Source organism: Pseudophryne corroboree, chromosome 8 (genome assembly GCF_028390025.1).
Source record: "Pseudophryne corroboree isolate aPseCor3 chromosome 8, aPseCor3.hap2, whole genome shotgun sequence".
NCBI lineage: Eukaryota > Metazoa > Chordata > Amphibia > Anura > Myobatrachidae > Pseudophryne > Pseudophryne corroboree.
The window spans coordinates 16390327-16406440 of NC_086451.1; the positions used below are offsets into that span (position 1 = coordinate 16390327).

Consider the following 16114-nt stretch of genomic DNA (forward strand, 5'->3'; position numbering starts at 1 on the left):
TGAGTAGCTCGAGACTTACTCTGCCAGTGCGATCAGTTCAGTGCTTGTCGTTCCTGGTTTGACGTCACAAACACACCCAGCGTTCGCCCAGACACTCCTCCGTTTCTCCAGCCACTCCCGCGTTTTTCCCAGAAACGGTAGCGTTTTTTCACACACCCATAAAACGGCCTGTTTCCGCCCAGAAACACCCACTTCCTGTCAATCACATTACGATCACCAGAACGAAGAAAAAACCTCGTAATGCCGTGAGTAAAAAACCTAACTGCATAGCAAATTTACTTGGCGCAGTCGCACTGCGGACATTGCGCATGCGCATTCGCGACTAATCACTCCGTTGCGAGAAAAAAATAACGAGCGACCAACTCGGAATGACCCCCTTTATGCAGATAGTTGAGAGTTTTAAAAATCACTGCACGGGGTCTGGCTCCCTCTTGTGGCCGGCACTATTCTGTACGCTCTCTCAATAATGATGTCCTCACATCTATCCTGGATATTGAGTAGCTTCGGGATATTGATTGTAATGAAATCAAACAGCTCCTGGCCCTTAATAGATTCAGGAAGGCCTATAATCCTACTCTCCTCTTTTGCTTTTATCGCTGGACGCCAAAATTGCATTTGACCGTGTTAATTGGGACTACACGCGAATGGTTTTAGATAAGTTTGGATTCTCCGGTAGAATCCGGTCCTCCATACTGGCCCTCTACACTAACCCATCAGCCACGGTGTTCGTAAACGCCATCCTCAAAATTTCCAATCGCAAACGGGACACGCCAAGGCTGTCCCCACTGGTATTTGCGCTATTAATAGAACCCCTAGCGGAAAAAAATCAGATCAAACCCTAATATAAAAGGACCAGAACTATTTGGCAAAACATACAAAATTTGTCTTTTTGCAGACGACGTTCTGCTTACATTAGAGGACCCTCACTCTGCGCTCGCCCATCTCTTTCCAGTACTTTAACAAAGTCCAGGAGGGAAACATTCTTCAAAGGAAGAGAAGTATTAGAACACAAGTGTCAAAATGAGGACTGAGGCTGACCTGGGGAGGCCTCACTTGTAGTGGCTGACGTGTACTTGAACCTGGAAGGCAGTATAGGATTCTTGGACATGCAGGGAACCTTTTACCAAGACAACAGTGTAAAAGTTAAGTTGTTTATTAAGCACAGTTCAAATGATACATCGGCAGTTCAGGAGAAATAGTGCTCAGCAATATGAAGTTGTAGCATAGAAGTAGTAACACAGGCCCTCATTCCGAGTTGTTCGCTCGGTATTTTTCATCGCATCGCAATGAAAATCCGCTTAGTACGCATGCGCAATGTTCGCACTGCGACTGCGCCAAGTAACTTTGCTATGTAGAAAGTAATTTTACTCACGGCTTTTTCATCGCTCCGGCGATCGTAATGTGATTGACAGGAAATGGGTGTTACTGGGCGGAAACACGGCGTTTCAGGGGCGTGTGGCTGAAAACGCTACCGTTTCCGGAAAAAACGCAGGAGTGGCCGGAGAAACGGTGGGAGTGCCTGGGCGAACGCTGGGTGTGTTTGTGACGTCAAACAGGAACGACAAGCACTGAACTGATCGCACAGGCAGAGTAAGTCTGAAGCTACTCTGAAACTGCTAAGTAGTTAGTAATCGCAATATTGCGAATACATCGGTCGCAATTTTAAGAAGCTAAGATTCACTCCCAGTAGGCGGCGGCTTAGCGTGTGTAACTCTGCTAAATTCGCCTTGCGACCGATCAACTCGGAATGAGGGCCACAGTTCCTTAAACGTAGCAGTAAATTAGGATGCTGTTGGGAGTGGTACAAACGCAATATAATACAATCTTGGAAGACCCGGAGATGGTAAGTCCATAGAACCAACAGCTAACCGATGTATAGATGGAGTGAACAAAAACGGACCAGCATATGACACACTGGAAGCTGGAGGTAATGATGAAGCACTGAAATGAGGTGTGTACTTATGAACTGCCGGGGATGCCGAGTGGGACCGGCCCAGGTGGTGAGGGTGCTACGGAACTCACCGATGATGTAAAAGTTCGATGTTAGGAGCACCGATGGTGAACTGTGGGAAGATGCTGGAACACCAATGGTGCTGGAGATCGATGGCGGAACACCGATGGTGCTGGAGATCGATGGCGGAACACCGATGGTGCTGGAGATCGAGGGCGGAACACCGATGGTGCTGGAGATCGAGGGCGGAACACCGATGGTGCTGGAGATCGAGGGCGGAACACCGATGGTGCTGGAGATCGAGGGCGGAACACCGATGGTGCTGGAGATCGAGGGCGGAACACCGATGGTGCTGGAGATCGAGGGCGGAACACCGATGGTGACTGGAGATCGATGATGGAACACCGATGGTGACTGGAGATCGATGATGGAACACCGATGGTGACTGGAGATCGATGATGGAACACCGATGGTGACTGGAGATCGATGGCGGAACACCGATGGTGAATGGAGAGGTGACTTGGAGATCGATGATGGAACACCGATGGTGACTGGAGATCGATGATGGAACACCGATGGTGACTGGAGATCGATGATGGAACACCGATGGTGACTGGAGATTGATGATGGAACACCGATGGTGACTGGAGATTGATGATGGAACACCGACGAAGCTGGCACAGTGAAACACCGCTGGAAGCCGGTTTTGGATCACTGCCAATTGCTGGATGCAATGCTGGGACACTTGCAGAGTCAGGCTGCACCGCCAGATGGTAGCTGGTGCGGGTCTCTAGTGGAGCTGGACACAGGAGCTGGAATACCTGGAACAAATGCAGAACTACCACAAGCAGGAGAGACTTGTATCACTGGGTTTGACAACCAAAGCACTGACGATTAGGCAGCCTTAATGAAGGATATTTATACCAGCTGGGAAGCAGGTATTGGCTGGGCAATTAAGCAGAGTCCAGAGTGCAGCTGCTGGATAATTAGGCAGAGACCAGAGTGCAGCTGATAGGCTGTAACGCAACATGTGATGTAAACAAACATGGCTGCGCCCATGTTTGAATTTGGAGGGAAAGCCTGTTTGTAATTTGCATGTGGGTTTTAACTGTGATGCTGCCTGGAGCACAGGGAAGAGACTTGAGGCAATGGAATGCAGCGTGCTGTACGCAGACAGCTCAGATGGAATCCAGGCTTGGAATGCTGGGACAGTCTCAGGAGGCATTTGGAAGGTAAAAATAGATGAGAAATCACCTGGACCGTGACATCGAGGACATGCACTGAAAAATTACTTCAAATAAAGGGTAGTGGATAAGTGGAATAGCCTCCCATCAGAGGTGGTAGAGGCTAAGACTGTAGAGCAATTTAAACATGCATGGGATAGACATAAGGATATCCTTACAAAGAATTAAGGTTCAAAAAGGGTTGAGATTACCTAAAGGATAAAAAAAGGGGCAGACTAGATGGGCCAAGTGGTTCTTATCTGCCGTCACATTCTATGTTTCTGGACAAATTTTCTATGGTTTCGCACTATAAATTGAATTGTACCAAAACCGAAGCTTTGCCTATTTGCCTTCCCGCGAATGTGATCCATAATCTGAAAGCTGTATACACGTTTGACTGGCAAGATAGAGGGTATATATACTTGGGTATAAAGATCACAACACATGTTTACGATATGATATCAGCTAACTATCTGCCCCTACTGCGACAAATCACACAATTAACAACGGACTGGATGATGTATCATGTGTCGTGGTTCAGGTGTATAGCGGCTCTAAAGATGATGATCCTTCCCAAAATTCTATACCTCCTTAGAACTATCCCTATCCTCCTCCCCAACTACCTGATGGATAAATTCTATTCTGTTTTTAATAAATATGTCTGGCAGGGTAAAAAAGCAAGATTATCGAGAAAAATAATGTATCTTGACAAAATGGTAGGGGGCCTGGCTATGCAGGGCACGCACAAATGCAAAACCCACACGTGGCCTGCACATGGACCCTCGCCTGTCTTATAATGTCCCTTATAGATTAAATACAGGCTGCAATACAGGTTCTGCAAACAATAAGGGTCTATTTACTATACCCTGCGTTATGTACCACCGTGTATCCCATATCAAGATAGGAGGAGCGGTGGTGACCCCTTTCCCCCGGCAAAAAGGGTGATCATTGCTTCTGGATCGGTATGAAATACCTCCAATCAAAATCCCGACATTTAAAATACCGACAAAGTCAAAATACCGACATGCGTTTTCATTTTTTTCTGTGTATGTCGACATAGGTCGACATGGGCACCATATAAGTGTACCGCTGCGCTCGCCATGCTTCGGGTACGGTGCCTCGCTGAGCTCGGCACACTATTATATTCCCCCTCCAGGTCCACTGGGATGGTAAAGTATGAACAAGTCGGTTTCAATGAAAAAAATCATGAAAAACTCATGTCGGTATTTTGACCTGTCGGCATTTTACATGTCGGTATTTTGACCTTGTCGGTATTTTAAATGTCGGGATTTTGACCTTGTCGGGATTTTGACCGTCGGTCAATTGCTGTCGGGATTTCGACCGTCGGGATTTTGATTGGAGGTAAATAGACTGCATCCCGCTTCATAAAGAGACCCATGACTGTTTTCTAGACAAGGGACCTAGGCATGAGAGAACACATCTGAACCTTACAAGAGACATCAGGGGAATGTATAATAAAAAGTTATATTAGACTGCGGCACTTTGAGACTTTTCTGTATACTACAGACGGTGTCTGTCGTTTCTCCCTCCCTAATACACGTCTGATAATAAATATGTTTTCTTTACAATCCAGGTCCAGCCTCTTTGGTAAATGACAGAGAAATCATCTGTCTTGAAGACAAATGAGTCTATTCACTAAAGGGGGGTACACACAGAGAGATACGTGCTTACATTCTAAGAAATCTGACTAGATTGCTTAGAATCACTAGATTGCTTAGACTAGATTGCTTAGAAATTGACACCATGTTCTAGTCTAGAGAGCATGGTGTCAATTTTTGCAGATGATACCAAATTGTGTAAGGCTATAAATACGGAGGAGGATGCCAAGTCTCTTCAGAACGACTTAGTTAAATTAGAAGCATGGGCAGCCAAATGGAGAATGCGCTTCGATACAGACAAATGTAAGGTAATGCACTATGGTAACAAGAACAAAAATAACACCTACCTACTAAATGGGGTAATATTAGGGGATTCTGTACTGGAAAAAGACTTAGGGGTTCACATAGATAACAAATTAAGCAGCAGTACCCAAAGTAGGATTGCAGCAAAGAAGGCTAATAAGATATTAGCATGCATAAAACGGGGAATTGATGCTAGGGACGAGAGTGTTATGCTCCCGTTATATAAATCACTAGTGAGGCCACACCTTGAATACTGTGTACAATTCTGGGCACCAAACTACAAAAAGGATATCCTGGAGCTAGAAAAGGTTCAGAGGCGGGCGACCAAACTAATTAAGGGCATGGAGACGCTGGAATACGAGGAAGACTTGCAAGACTAGGCATGTTTACACTGAAAAAGAGGAGAGTGAGAGGGGACATGATCAACATCTACAAATATATAAGGGGACAATATACAGATCTTGCGCGGGACCTGTTTTTGGTTAGATCAACACAGAGGATTCGTGGACACTCGCTCAGATTAGAGGAGAGGAGATTCCGCACACTACGGCGTAAAGGCTTTTTCACGGTTTGGACAATACGTGTTTGGAATTCCCTGCCTTTAAGAATGGGTTAGATAAATTCCTAATGGATAAGGATATCCAGGGTTATGGTGCGTAGTCACGCACTATAGTTATTATAAAAAGAGAGATAAAACGCAAGGGCAGACATCAGCATCGGTCAAAAATTTATACCAAATAATCCTGCATAGGAGACCACAAATAGGTTGAACTCGATGGACAATTGTCTTTTTTCAACCTTAGATACTATGTTAAATTTAGCACGGATCACTCCGTGTGTAGGTTGCCGGCGACAGCGATGCGCAGTCCCACGCGTCGCTATCGACGATTCTAGATATCGCATGCATGCAGGCCAACTCTAGCGAGATCGCTAATTTCACTGCTGGGTGAAATGAGTGTGTCCCCCTCCCCCCTCGCTCAGCACACATCTCCCCTGTGTGTAAGCCTTGGAGAGAAAGAAAGTTGGACGGAGATAAGTTATCAGCCAATCAGCTCCTAACTGCACATCCTGTAACATGACAGTTAGGAGTTGATTGGCTAATACTTTATCCCGTTCACTTTATCTCTCTCCGAGGCTTAGTAAATAGACCCCTATATTTGACAGCAGAACACGTATTAGATGCAAATACACGTGTAATCTGTTTACAGAGACCATGCCCCTATATACCATACATATTGCAAGTGGCTGCATGACATATAAGGTCCACTAAGGTTCAACATAAGTTGACACCTTTACTGTGGATTTCCCACGAGGCATGATGGAACTTGTAGTCCCACAATAGCTGGAGCACCACAGGCTGCCTAAAGGATGTCACATAAACTGAATAATAATGCACCTAGAGTGGCTGGAATCAGGAACGCACATAAATTAGGGCGCCGGAGAGGAAATAGTAGACACCCCATTGTTATCGAGCAGTGCAGCATAGCCCCCCTGGCAGGCCTGAGCCCGGATATATGGTGCCCGTCCCTGGGGATCTCACAGGGTTTATGGACAAATTGTCCATAATCTCCGGGCAGCAAGCGAGAGGTTAAACACAGCTAAGAAGAATGTAAGGAAGGATATTATTAGCCAGGGCAGATAAGCAGGATGACAGGTCCAGTTTCACGCACTCCCTGTTTATTCCTATGAACACAGCCCCCAACATGCAACAGGGCAGACAGGAGAGCAATCACTTATGTTACTGCCATATGTAAGGGTAGGTTCTCCTACTCCAGCAATCATTGTCATACCCCTCACAGGGGGGTCTCCAGGAGAGGGGGGAGGGGACTAGAAATAGCTGCTTTTCCTGCCAACATGATGACACTTGTAGTTCTACAGGAACAGGGGAGCAATCAGGGGCCCAATCCAGCTATTGAACGTATTGTAATCACTGCACGTCATGTGACCCATGAAAATGTGACCCCGGCTCTGCGTGTTAGACAGCGGCCCAGTATGAGAGACAGTCACTGTGACAGAAGCCCTGTATGAGAGACAGTCAGTGTGACAGTTGCCCTGTATGAGAGACAGTCAGTGTGACAGAAGCCCTGTATGAGAGACAGTCAGTGTGACAGCAGTCCTGTATGAGAGACAGTCAGTGTGACAGAAGCCCTGTATGAGAGACAGTCAGTGTGACAGGAGCCCTGTATGAGAGACAGTCAGTGTGACAGGAGCCCTGTATGAGAGACAGTCAGTGTGACAGAAGCCCTGTATGAGAGACAGTCAGTGTGACAGGAGCCCTGTATGAGAGACAGTCAGTGTGACAGGAGCCCTGTATGAGAGACAGTCAGTGTGACAGGAGCCCTGTATGAGAGACAGTCAGTGTGACAGAAGCCCTGTATGAGAGACAGTCAGTGTGACAGGAGCCCTGTATGAGAGACAGTCAGTGTGACAGAAGCCCTGTATGAGAGACAGTCAATGTGACAGCAGCTCTATATGAGAGACAGACAGCGTGACAGAAGCCCTGTATGAGAGACAGACAGTGTGACAGCGGCCCTGTATGAGAGACAGTGTGACAGCAGCTCTGTATGAGAGACAGACAGTGTGACAGAAGCCCTGTATGAGAGACAGTGTGACAGCAGCCCTGTATGAGAGACAGTGTGACAGAAGCCCTGTATGAGAGACAGTCAGTGTGACAGCAGCCCTGTATGAGACAGTGTGACAGCAGCCCTGTATGAGAGACAGACAGTGTGACAGCGGCCCTGTATGAGAGACAGTGTGACAGCAGCTCTGTATGAGAGACAGTGTGACAGAAGCCCTGTATGAGAGACAGTCAGTGTGACAGAAGCCCTGTATGAGAGACAGTCAGTGTGACAGAAGCCCCGTATGAGAGACAGTCAGTGTGACAGCGGCCCTGTATGAGAGACAGTCAGTGTGACAGAAGCCCTGTATGAGAGACAGTGTGACAGCAGCCCTGTATGAGAGACAGTCAGTGTGACAGCAGCCCTGTATGAGAGACAGACAGTGTGACAGCGGCCCTGTATGAGAGACAGTGTGACAGCAGCCCTGTATGAGAGACAGTCAGTGTGACAGAAGCCCCGTATGAGAGACAGTCAGTGTGACAGCGGCCCTGTATGAGAGACAGTCAGTGTGACAGAAGCCCTGTATGAGAGACAGACAGTGTGACAGAAGCCCTGTATGAGAGACAGTCAGTGTGACAGAGGCCCTGTATGAGAGACAGTCAGTGTGACAGGAGCCCTGTATGAGAGACAGACAGTGTGACAGAAGCCCTGTATGAGAGACAGTCAGTGTGACAGAAGCCCTGTATGAGAGACAGACAGTGTGACAGAAGCCCTGTATGAGAGACAGTCAGTGTGACAGCGGCCCTGTATGAGAGACAGTGTGACAGCAGCCCTGTATGAGAGACAGTCAGTGTGACAGCAGCCCTGTATGAGAGACATTGTGACAGAGGCCCTGTATGAGAGACAGTCAGTGTGACAGAAGCCCCGTATGAGAGACAGTCAGTGTGACAGCGGCCCTGTATGAGAGACAGTCAGTGTGACAGCGGCCCTGTATGAGAGACAGTCAGTGTGACAGAAGCCCCGTATGAGAGACAGTCAGTGTGACAGAGGCCCTGTATGAGAGACAGTCAGTGTGACAGAAGCCCCGTATGAGAGACAGTCAGTGTGACAGCGGCCCTGTATCAGAGACAGTGTGACAGAGGCCCTGTATGAGAGACAGTCAGTGTGACAGAAGCCCCGTATGAGAGACAGTCAGTGTGACAGCGGCCCTGTATGAGAGACAGTCAGTGTGACAGAAGCCCTATATGAGAGACAGACAGTGTGACAGAAGCCCTGTATGAGAGACAGTCAGTGTGACAGAGGCCCTGTATGAGAGACAGTCAGTGTGACAGGAGCCCTGTATGAGAGACAGACAGTGTGACAGAAGCCCTGTATGAGAGACAGTCAGTGTGACAGGAGCCCTGTATGAGAGACAGTCAGTGTGACAGAAGCCCTGTATGAGAGACAGTCAGTGTGACAGAGGCCCTGTATGAGAGACAGTCAGTGTGACAGGAGCCCTGTATGAGAGACAGTCAGTGTGACAGCAGCTCTATATGAGAGACAGTCAGTGTGACAGAAGCCCTGTATGAGAGACAGTCAGTGTGACAGAAGCCCTGTATGAGAGACAGTCAGTGTGACAGAAGCCCTGTATGAGAGACAGTCAGTGTGACAGGAGCCCTGTATGAGAGACAGACAGTGTGACAGAAGCCCTGTATGAGAGACAGTCAGTGTGACAGGAGCCCTGTATGAGAGACAGTCAGTGTGACAGAGGCCCTGTATGAGAGACAGTCAGTGTGACAGGAGCCCTGTATGAGAGACAGTCAGTGTGACAGGAGCCCTGTATGAGAGACAGTCAGTGTGACAGAAGCCCTGTATGAGAGACAGTCAGTGTGACAGAGGCCCTGTATGAGAGACAGTCAGTGTGACAGCAGCTCTATATGAGAGACAGTCAGTGTGACAGAAGCCCTGTATGAGAGACAGTCAGTGTGACAGAAGCCCTGTATGAGAGACAGTCAGTGTGACAGGAGCCCCGTATGAGAGACAGTCAGTCACTGTGACAGAAGCCCTGTATGAGAGACAGTGTGACAGAAGCCCTGTATGAGAGACAGTGTGACAGAAGCCCTGTATGAGAGACAGTGTGACAGAAGCCCCGTATGAGAGACAGTGTGACAGAAGCCCTGTATGAGAAACAGACAGCAGCACGGTAGACAAGTGGCGGTAGAGCATAGGAGCGAGGTGTGAGGCACTATAATACAGCAGTGTACTGTAGTTACCAGAGCTGTCTGTGATCCGGTGACGCTTCATCTCAGAGTCCCGGTTATCAGCCATGGGCTGCGGGCTGGTCACTAGCTGAGCGGCCTCTGCCATAGGAGCCAAATCCAAATCCCCAGCACTGCTCATAGTATACACAGCCCGGGCACTCCCTGCACGCTTCCTCCCCAGCCAGTCCCCCTGCACAGCCTCCTCCCTGGCCTCCTCCTCCCCTGCCCCAGCCTCCTCCTCATAGTATACACAGCCCGGGCACTCCCTGCACAGCCTCCTCCCCAGCCCCCAGCCTCTCCCCTGCACAGCCTCCTCCCCGGACAGTCCCAGCCTCCTCCCCAGCCTCTCCCCCTGCATGAGTGGGCATTCCCATCTTTCAGTATTTTGGCATCAGGTTCCTTAATGCCAGGATCCGGACAGCCGGGATAAGTACATCCCCTCCAGTCCGTGGTAGACAGACCCTGACACAGACTGATTTTCCGCCATCTGCACAGGCTGTCATCATGCGATCGCATCCCGGAATGAATCAGAATCGGCTTTATTGGCCAGGTGTACTCACGTACTCTAGGAATTCTTTGTGGTACAATGCATCGCCAAGCAGGTGTGGTTCGTTTTATCGACAGTATCTAGGTCGACAATGTTTAGGTCGACCACTATAGGTCGACAGTCACTAGGTCGACATGGATGGAAGGTCGACAGGGTTTCTAGGTCGACATGTGCTAGGTCGACAGGTCTAAATGTCGACATGAGGAATTTTTTTTTTTTTTTTTTGGTGTCGTTTTCTTCGTAGAGTGACCGGGATCCCAAATTAGTGCACCGCGTCCCCTCGCATGGCTCGCTTCGCTCGCCATGCTTCGGGCATGGTGCCTTCGCTTCGCTCGGCACACTTTATCATTCCAATTGTAGTCCACGTGGATCGTTAAGTATGAAAAAATAAAAAAATAAAAAAATGTGAAAAACTCATGTCGACCTTTAGACCTGTCGACCAAGCACATGTCGACCTAGAAACCCTGTCGACCTTCCATCCATGTCGACCTAGTGACTGTCGACATATAGTGGTCGACCTAAACATTGTCGACCTAGACACTGTCGATCTTCAGACCGGATCCCGCAGCCACATGAAGGGGGAATACACAGCATAAGAAGGGGGAAGAACGTAGCATACATTACACACATTACACGTATGAGGTCATACTGCACATTGCAACTGTACGAAAGACTCGTCATATTAGACATATTATACATGTAAGAATAGAAACGAAGGCGGCTTGGCAGAGCAGCTCCGAGGCAGCAATCCGCGACGCCAACTAGAACCCAAACAATGCACATAATACAATATGGCTGCCTCGGATGCATGCAAGGAAGGATGCATTCGCATCATAATTCATAATTGACAGGCGACGGGTGTCCGTGTTGCATCATTGGGGAGGGGGGGGGGTCACAGTAAACACAGACGTGTCATGGCTGTTTTCAGGGCCGACCAATGATGTCGCCTGCGTTTCCTGCGATTGGAAACATGGTGGCGGTGTATGCTGCATAGGCAGGGGTCAATCGCTATTTGAATTGCGATCGTATTGCGGGGCAGCACCACACATGCTGGGTGGCCTTGCCCTGTTCTGGGCGGCTCCCAGCGTGCGATTATGGTGGTCACAGATTTTGCTAAAATAGCAAAATCTGCGACAAACTCTGAATTATCTCTTTAGCGCTCAGAAAACAAGCAACCATAAAAAACCAAGCCCAATTTCACTTGTTATAAGCTGAATTGGCAACTATGCACCCCGGGCACTCCCAGCACAGCCTCCTCCCCAGCTTCTCCCCCTGCACAGCCTCCTCCCCAGCCAGTCCCAGCCTCCTCCTCCCCAGCCTCTCCCCCTGCACAGCCTCCTCCCCAGCCAGTCCCAGCCTCCTCCTCCCCTGCCCCAGCCTCCTCCTCCCCAGCACTGCTCATAGTATACACAGCCCGGGCACTCCCTGCACAGCCTCCTCCCCAGCCTCTCCCCCTGCACAGCCTCCTCCCCAGCCAGTCCCAGCCTCCTCCTCCCCAGCCTCTCCCCCTGCACAGCCTCCTCCCCAGCCATTCCCAGCCTCCTCCTCCCCTGCCCCAGCCTCCTCCTCCCCAGCACTGTTCATAGTATACACAGCCCGGGCACTCCCTGCACAGCCTCCTCCCCAGCCTCTCCTCCTGCACAGCCTCCTCCCCAGCCAGTCCCAGCCTCCTCCTCCCCAGCCTCTCCCCCTGCACAGCCTCCTCCCCAGCCAGTCCCAGCCTCCTCCTCCCCTGCCCCAGCCTCCTCCTCCCCAGCACTGCTCATAGTATACACAGCCCGGGCACTCCCAGCACACCTCCTCCCCAGCTTCTCCCCCTGCACAGCCTCCTCCCCAGCCAGTCCCAGCCTCCTCCTCCCCAGCCTCTCCCCCTGCACAGCCTCCTCCCCAGCCAGTCCCAGCCTCCTCCTCCCCAGCCCCAGCCTCCTCCTCCCCAGCACTGCTCATAGTATACTCAGCCCGGGCACTCCCTGCACAGCTTCCTCCCCAGCCTCTCCCCCTGCACAGCCTCCTCCTCCCCCCCAGCACTGCACATAGTATACACAGCCCGCCTGGGCACTCCCTGCACAGCCTCCTCCCCAGCCTCCTCCCCAGCCAGTCCCAGCCTCCTCCTCCCCTGCCCCAGCCTCCTCCTCCCCAGCACTGCTCATAGTATACACAGCCCAGGCACTCCCTGCACAGCCTCCTCCCCAGCCTCTCCCCCTGCACAGCCTCCTGCTCCCTAGCCTCCTCCCCAGCACTGCTCATAGTATACACAGCCCGGGCACTCCCCGCACAGCCTCCTCCCCAGCCTCTCCCCCTGCACAGCCTCCTCCCCGGCCAGTCCCAGCCTCCTCCTCCACCCCAGCACTGCTCATAGTATACACAGCCCGGGCACTCCCCGCACAGCCTCCTCCCCACCCTCTCCCCCTGCACACCCTCCTTCCCGGCCAGTCCCAGCCTCCTCCTCCCCAGCCTCTCCTCCTGTACAACCTCCTCCCCAGCCAGTCCCAGCCTCCTCCTCCTCCCCAGCACTGCTCATAGTATACACAGCCCGGGCACACCCTGCACAGCCTCCTCCCCCTGCACAGCCTCCTCACCTGCCCCAGCCTCCTCCTCATAGTATACACAGCCCAGGCACTCCCTGCACAGCCTCCTCCCCAGCCAGTCCCAGTCTCCTCCTCCTCCCCAGCCTCCTCCTCCCCAGCACTGCTCATAGTATACACAGCCCAGGCACTCCCTGCACAGCCTCTTTCCCACCCTCTCCCCCTGCACAGCCTCCTCCCCAGCCAGTCCCAGCCTCCTCCTCCCCAGCACTGCTCATAGTATACACAGCCCAGGCACTCTCTGCACAGCCTCCTCCCCAGCCTCTCCCCCTGCACAGCCTCCTCCCCGGCCATTCCCAGCCTCCTCCTCCCCAGCCTCTCCCCCTGTACAGCCTCCTCCCCAGCCAGTCCCAGCCTCCTCCTCACCTGTACTGCTCATAGTATACACAGCCCAGACACTCCCTGCACAGCCTCCTCCTCCTCCCCAGCCTCTCCCCCTGTACAGCCTCCTCCCCAGCCAGTCCCAGCCTCCTCCTCCCCTGTACTGCTCATAGTATACACAGCCCGGGCACTCCCTGCACAGCCTCCTCCCCGGCCAGTCCCAGCCTCCTCCCCAGCCAGTCCCAGCCTCCTCCTCACCTGTACTGCTCATAGTATACACAGCCCAGACACTCCCTGCACAGCCTCCTCCTCCTCCCCAGCCTCTCCCCCTGTACAGCCTCCTCCCCAGCCAGTCCCAGCCTCCTCCTCCCCTGTACTGCTCATAGTATACACAGCCCGGGCACTCCCTGCACAGCCTCCTCCCCGGCCAGTCCCAGCCTCCTCCTCCCTAGCACTGCTCATAGTATACACAGCCCAGGCACTCCATGCACAGCCTCCTCCCCAGCCTCTCCCCCTGCACAGCCTCCTCCCCGGCCATTCCCAGCCTCCTCCTCCCCAGCCTCTCCCCCTGTACAGCCTCCTCCCCAGCCAGTCCCAGCCTCATCCTCCCCTGTACTGCTCATAGTATAAACAGCCCGGACACTCCCTGCACAGCCTCCTCCCCGGCCAGTCCCAGCCTCCTCCTCCCCAGCCTCTCCCCCTGCACAGCCTCCTCCCCAGCCATTCCCAGCCTCCTCCTCCCCAGCCTCTCCCCCTGCACAGCCTCCTCCCCAGCCAGTCCCAGCCTCCTCCTCCCCTGCACTGCTCATAGTATACACAGCCTGGGCACTCCCTGCACAGCCTCCTCCCCAGACTCTCCCCCTGCACAGCCTCCTCCCCAGCACAGCCTCCTCCCCGGACAGTCCCAGCCTCCTCCCCAGCCTCTCCCCCTGCATGAGTGGGCATTCCCATCTTTCAGTATTTTGGCATCAGGTTCCTTAATGCCAGGATCCGGACAGCCGGGTAAAGTACATCCCCTCCAGTCCGTGGTAGACAGACCCTGACACAGACTGATTTTCCGCCATCTGCACAGGCTGTCATCATGCGATCGCATCCCGGAATGAATCAGAATCGGCTTTATTGGCCAGGTGTACTCACGTACTCTAGGAATTCTTTGTGGTACAATGCATCGCCAAGCAGGTGTGGTTCGTTTTATCGACTGTATCTAGGTCGACAATGTTTAGGTCGACCACTATAGGTCAACAGTCACTAGGTCGACATGGATGGAAGGTCGACAGGGTTTCTAGGTCGACATGTGCTAGGTCGACAGGTCTATAGGTCGACATAAGGAATTTTTTTTTTTTTGTAGAGTGACCGGGATCCCAAATTAGTGCACCGCGTCCCCTCGCATGGCTCGCTTCGCTCGCCATGCTTCAGGCATGGTGCCTTCGCTCCGCTACCCGCTTCGCTCGGCACACTTTACCGTTCCAATCGTAGTCCACGTGGATCGTTAAGTATGAAAAAATCCCCTCCCCCCCAAAAAAAGTGAAAAACTCATGTCGACCTTTAGACCTGTCGACCTAGCACATGTCGACCTAGAAACCCTGTCGACCTTCCATCCATGTCGACCTAGTGACTGTCGACCTATAGTGGTCGGCGTAAACATTGACGACCTAGACACTGTCGATCTTCAGACCGGATCCCGCAGCCACATGAAGGGGGAATACACAGCATAAGAAGGGGGAAGAACGTAGCATACATTACACACATTACACGTATGAGGTCATACTGCACATTGCAACTGTACGATAGACTCGTCATATTAGACATATTATACATGTAAGACTAGAAACGAAGGCGGCTTGGCAGAGCAGCACCGAGGCAGCAATCCGCGACGCCAACTAGAACCCAAACAATGCACATAATACAATATGGCTGCCTCGGATGCATGCAAGGAAGGATGCATTCGCATCATAATTCATAATTGACAGGCGACGGGTGTCCGTGTTGCGTCATTGGGGGGGGGGGGGGGGGTGTCACAGTAAACACAGACGTGTCATGGCTGTTTTCAGGGCCGACCAATGATGTCGCCTGCGTTTCCTGCGATTGGAAACATGGTGGCGGTGTATGCTGCATAGGCAGGGGTCAATCGCTATTTGAATTGCGATCGTATTGCGGGGCAGCACCACACATGCTGGGTGGCCTTGCCCTGTTCTGGGCGGCTCCCAGCGTGCGATTATGGTGGTCACAGATTTTGCTAAAATAGCAAAATCTGCGACAAACTCTGAAATTATCTCTTTAGCGCTCAGAAAACAAGCAACCATAAAAAACCAAGCCCAATTTCACTTGTTATAAGCTGAATTGGCAACTATGCACCCCGGGCACTCCCAGCACAGCCTCCTCCCCAGCTTCTCCCCCTGCACAGCCTCCTCCCCAGCCAGTCCCAGCCTCCTCCTCCCCAGCCTCTCCCCCTGCACAGCCTCCTCCCCAGCCAGTCCCAGCCTCCTCCTCCCCAGCCAGTCCCAGCCTCCTCCTCCCCAGCACTGCTCATAGTATACACAGCCCGGGTACTCCCTGCACAGCCTCCTCCCCAGCCTCTCCCCCTGCACAGCCTCCTCCCCAGCCAGTCCCAGCCTCCTCCTCCCCTGCCCCAGCCTCCTCCTCCCCAGCACTGCTCATAGTATACACAGCCCGGGCACTCCCTGCACAGCCTCCTCCCCAGCCTCTCCCCCTGCACAGCCTCCTCCCCAGCTAGTCCCAGCCTCCTCCTCCCCTGCCCCAGCCTCCT

The 16114-nt window shown here is 52.1% G+C and overlaps 1 protein-coding gene across 1 annotated transcript in view; it reads right to left on the minus strand.

The window, feature by feature from the left end:
• Positions 1-10077, minus strand: part of LOC134948146 (stomatin-like) — a 62169-nt gene extending 52092 nt beyond the window's left edge. The window contains exon 1 of the mRNA XM_063935958.1: positions 9907-10077. Within this exon, the coding sequence (XP_063792028.1) occupies positions 9907-10033 (127 nt within the window). The 5' untranslated portion in view covers positions 10034-10077. The remainder of the gene's footprint in view (positions 1-9906) is intronic.
• Between the last annotated feature and the right edge of the window lie 6037 nt (positions 10078-16114).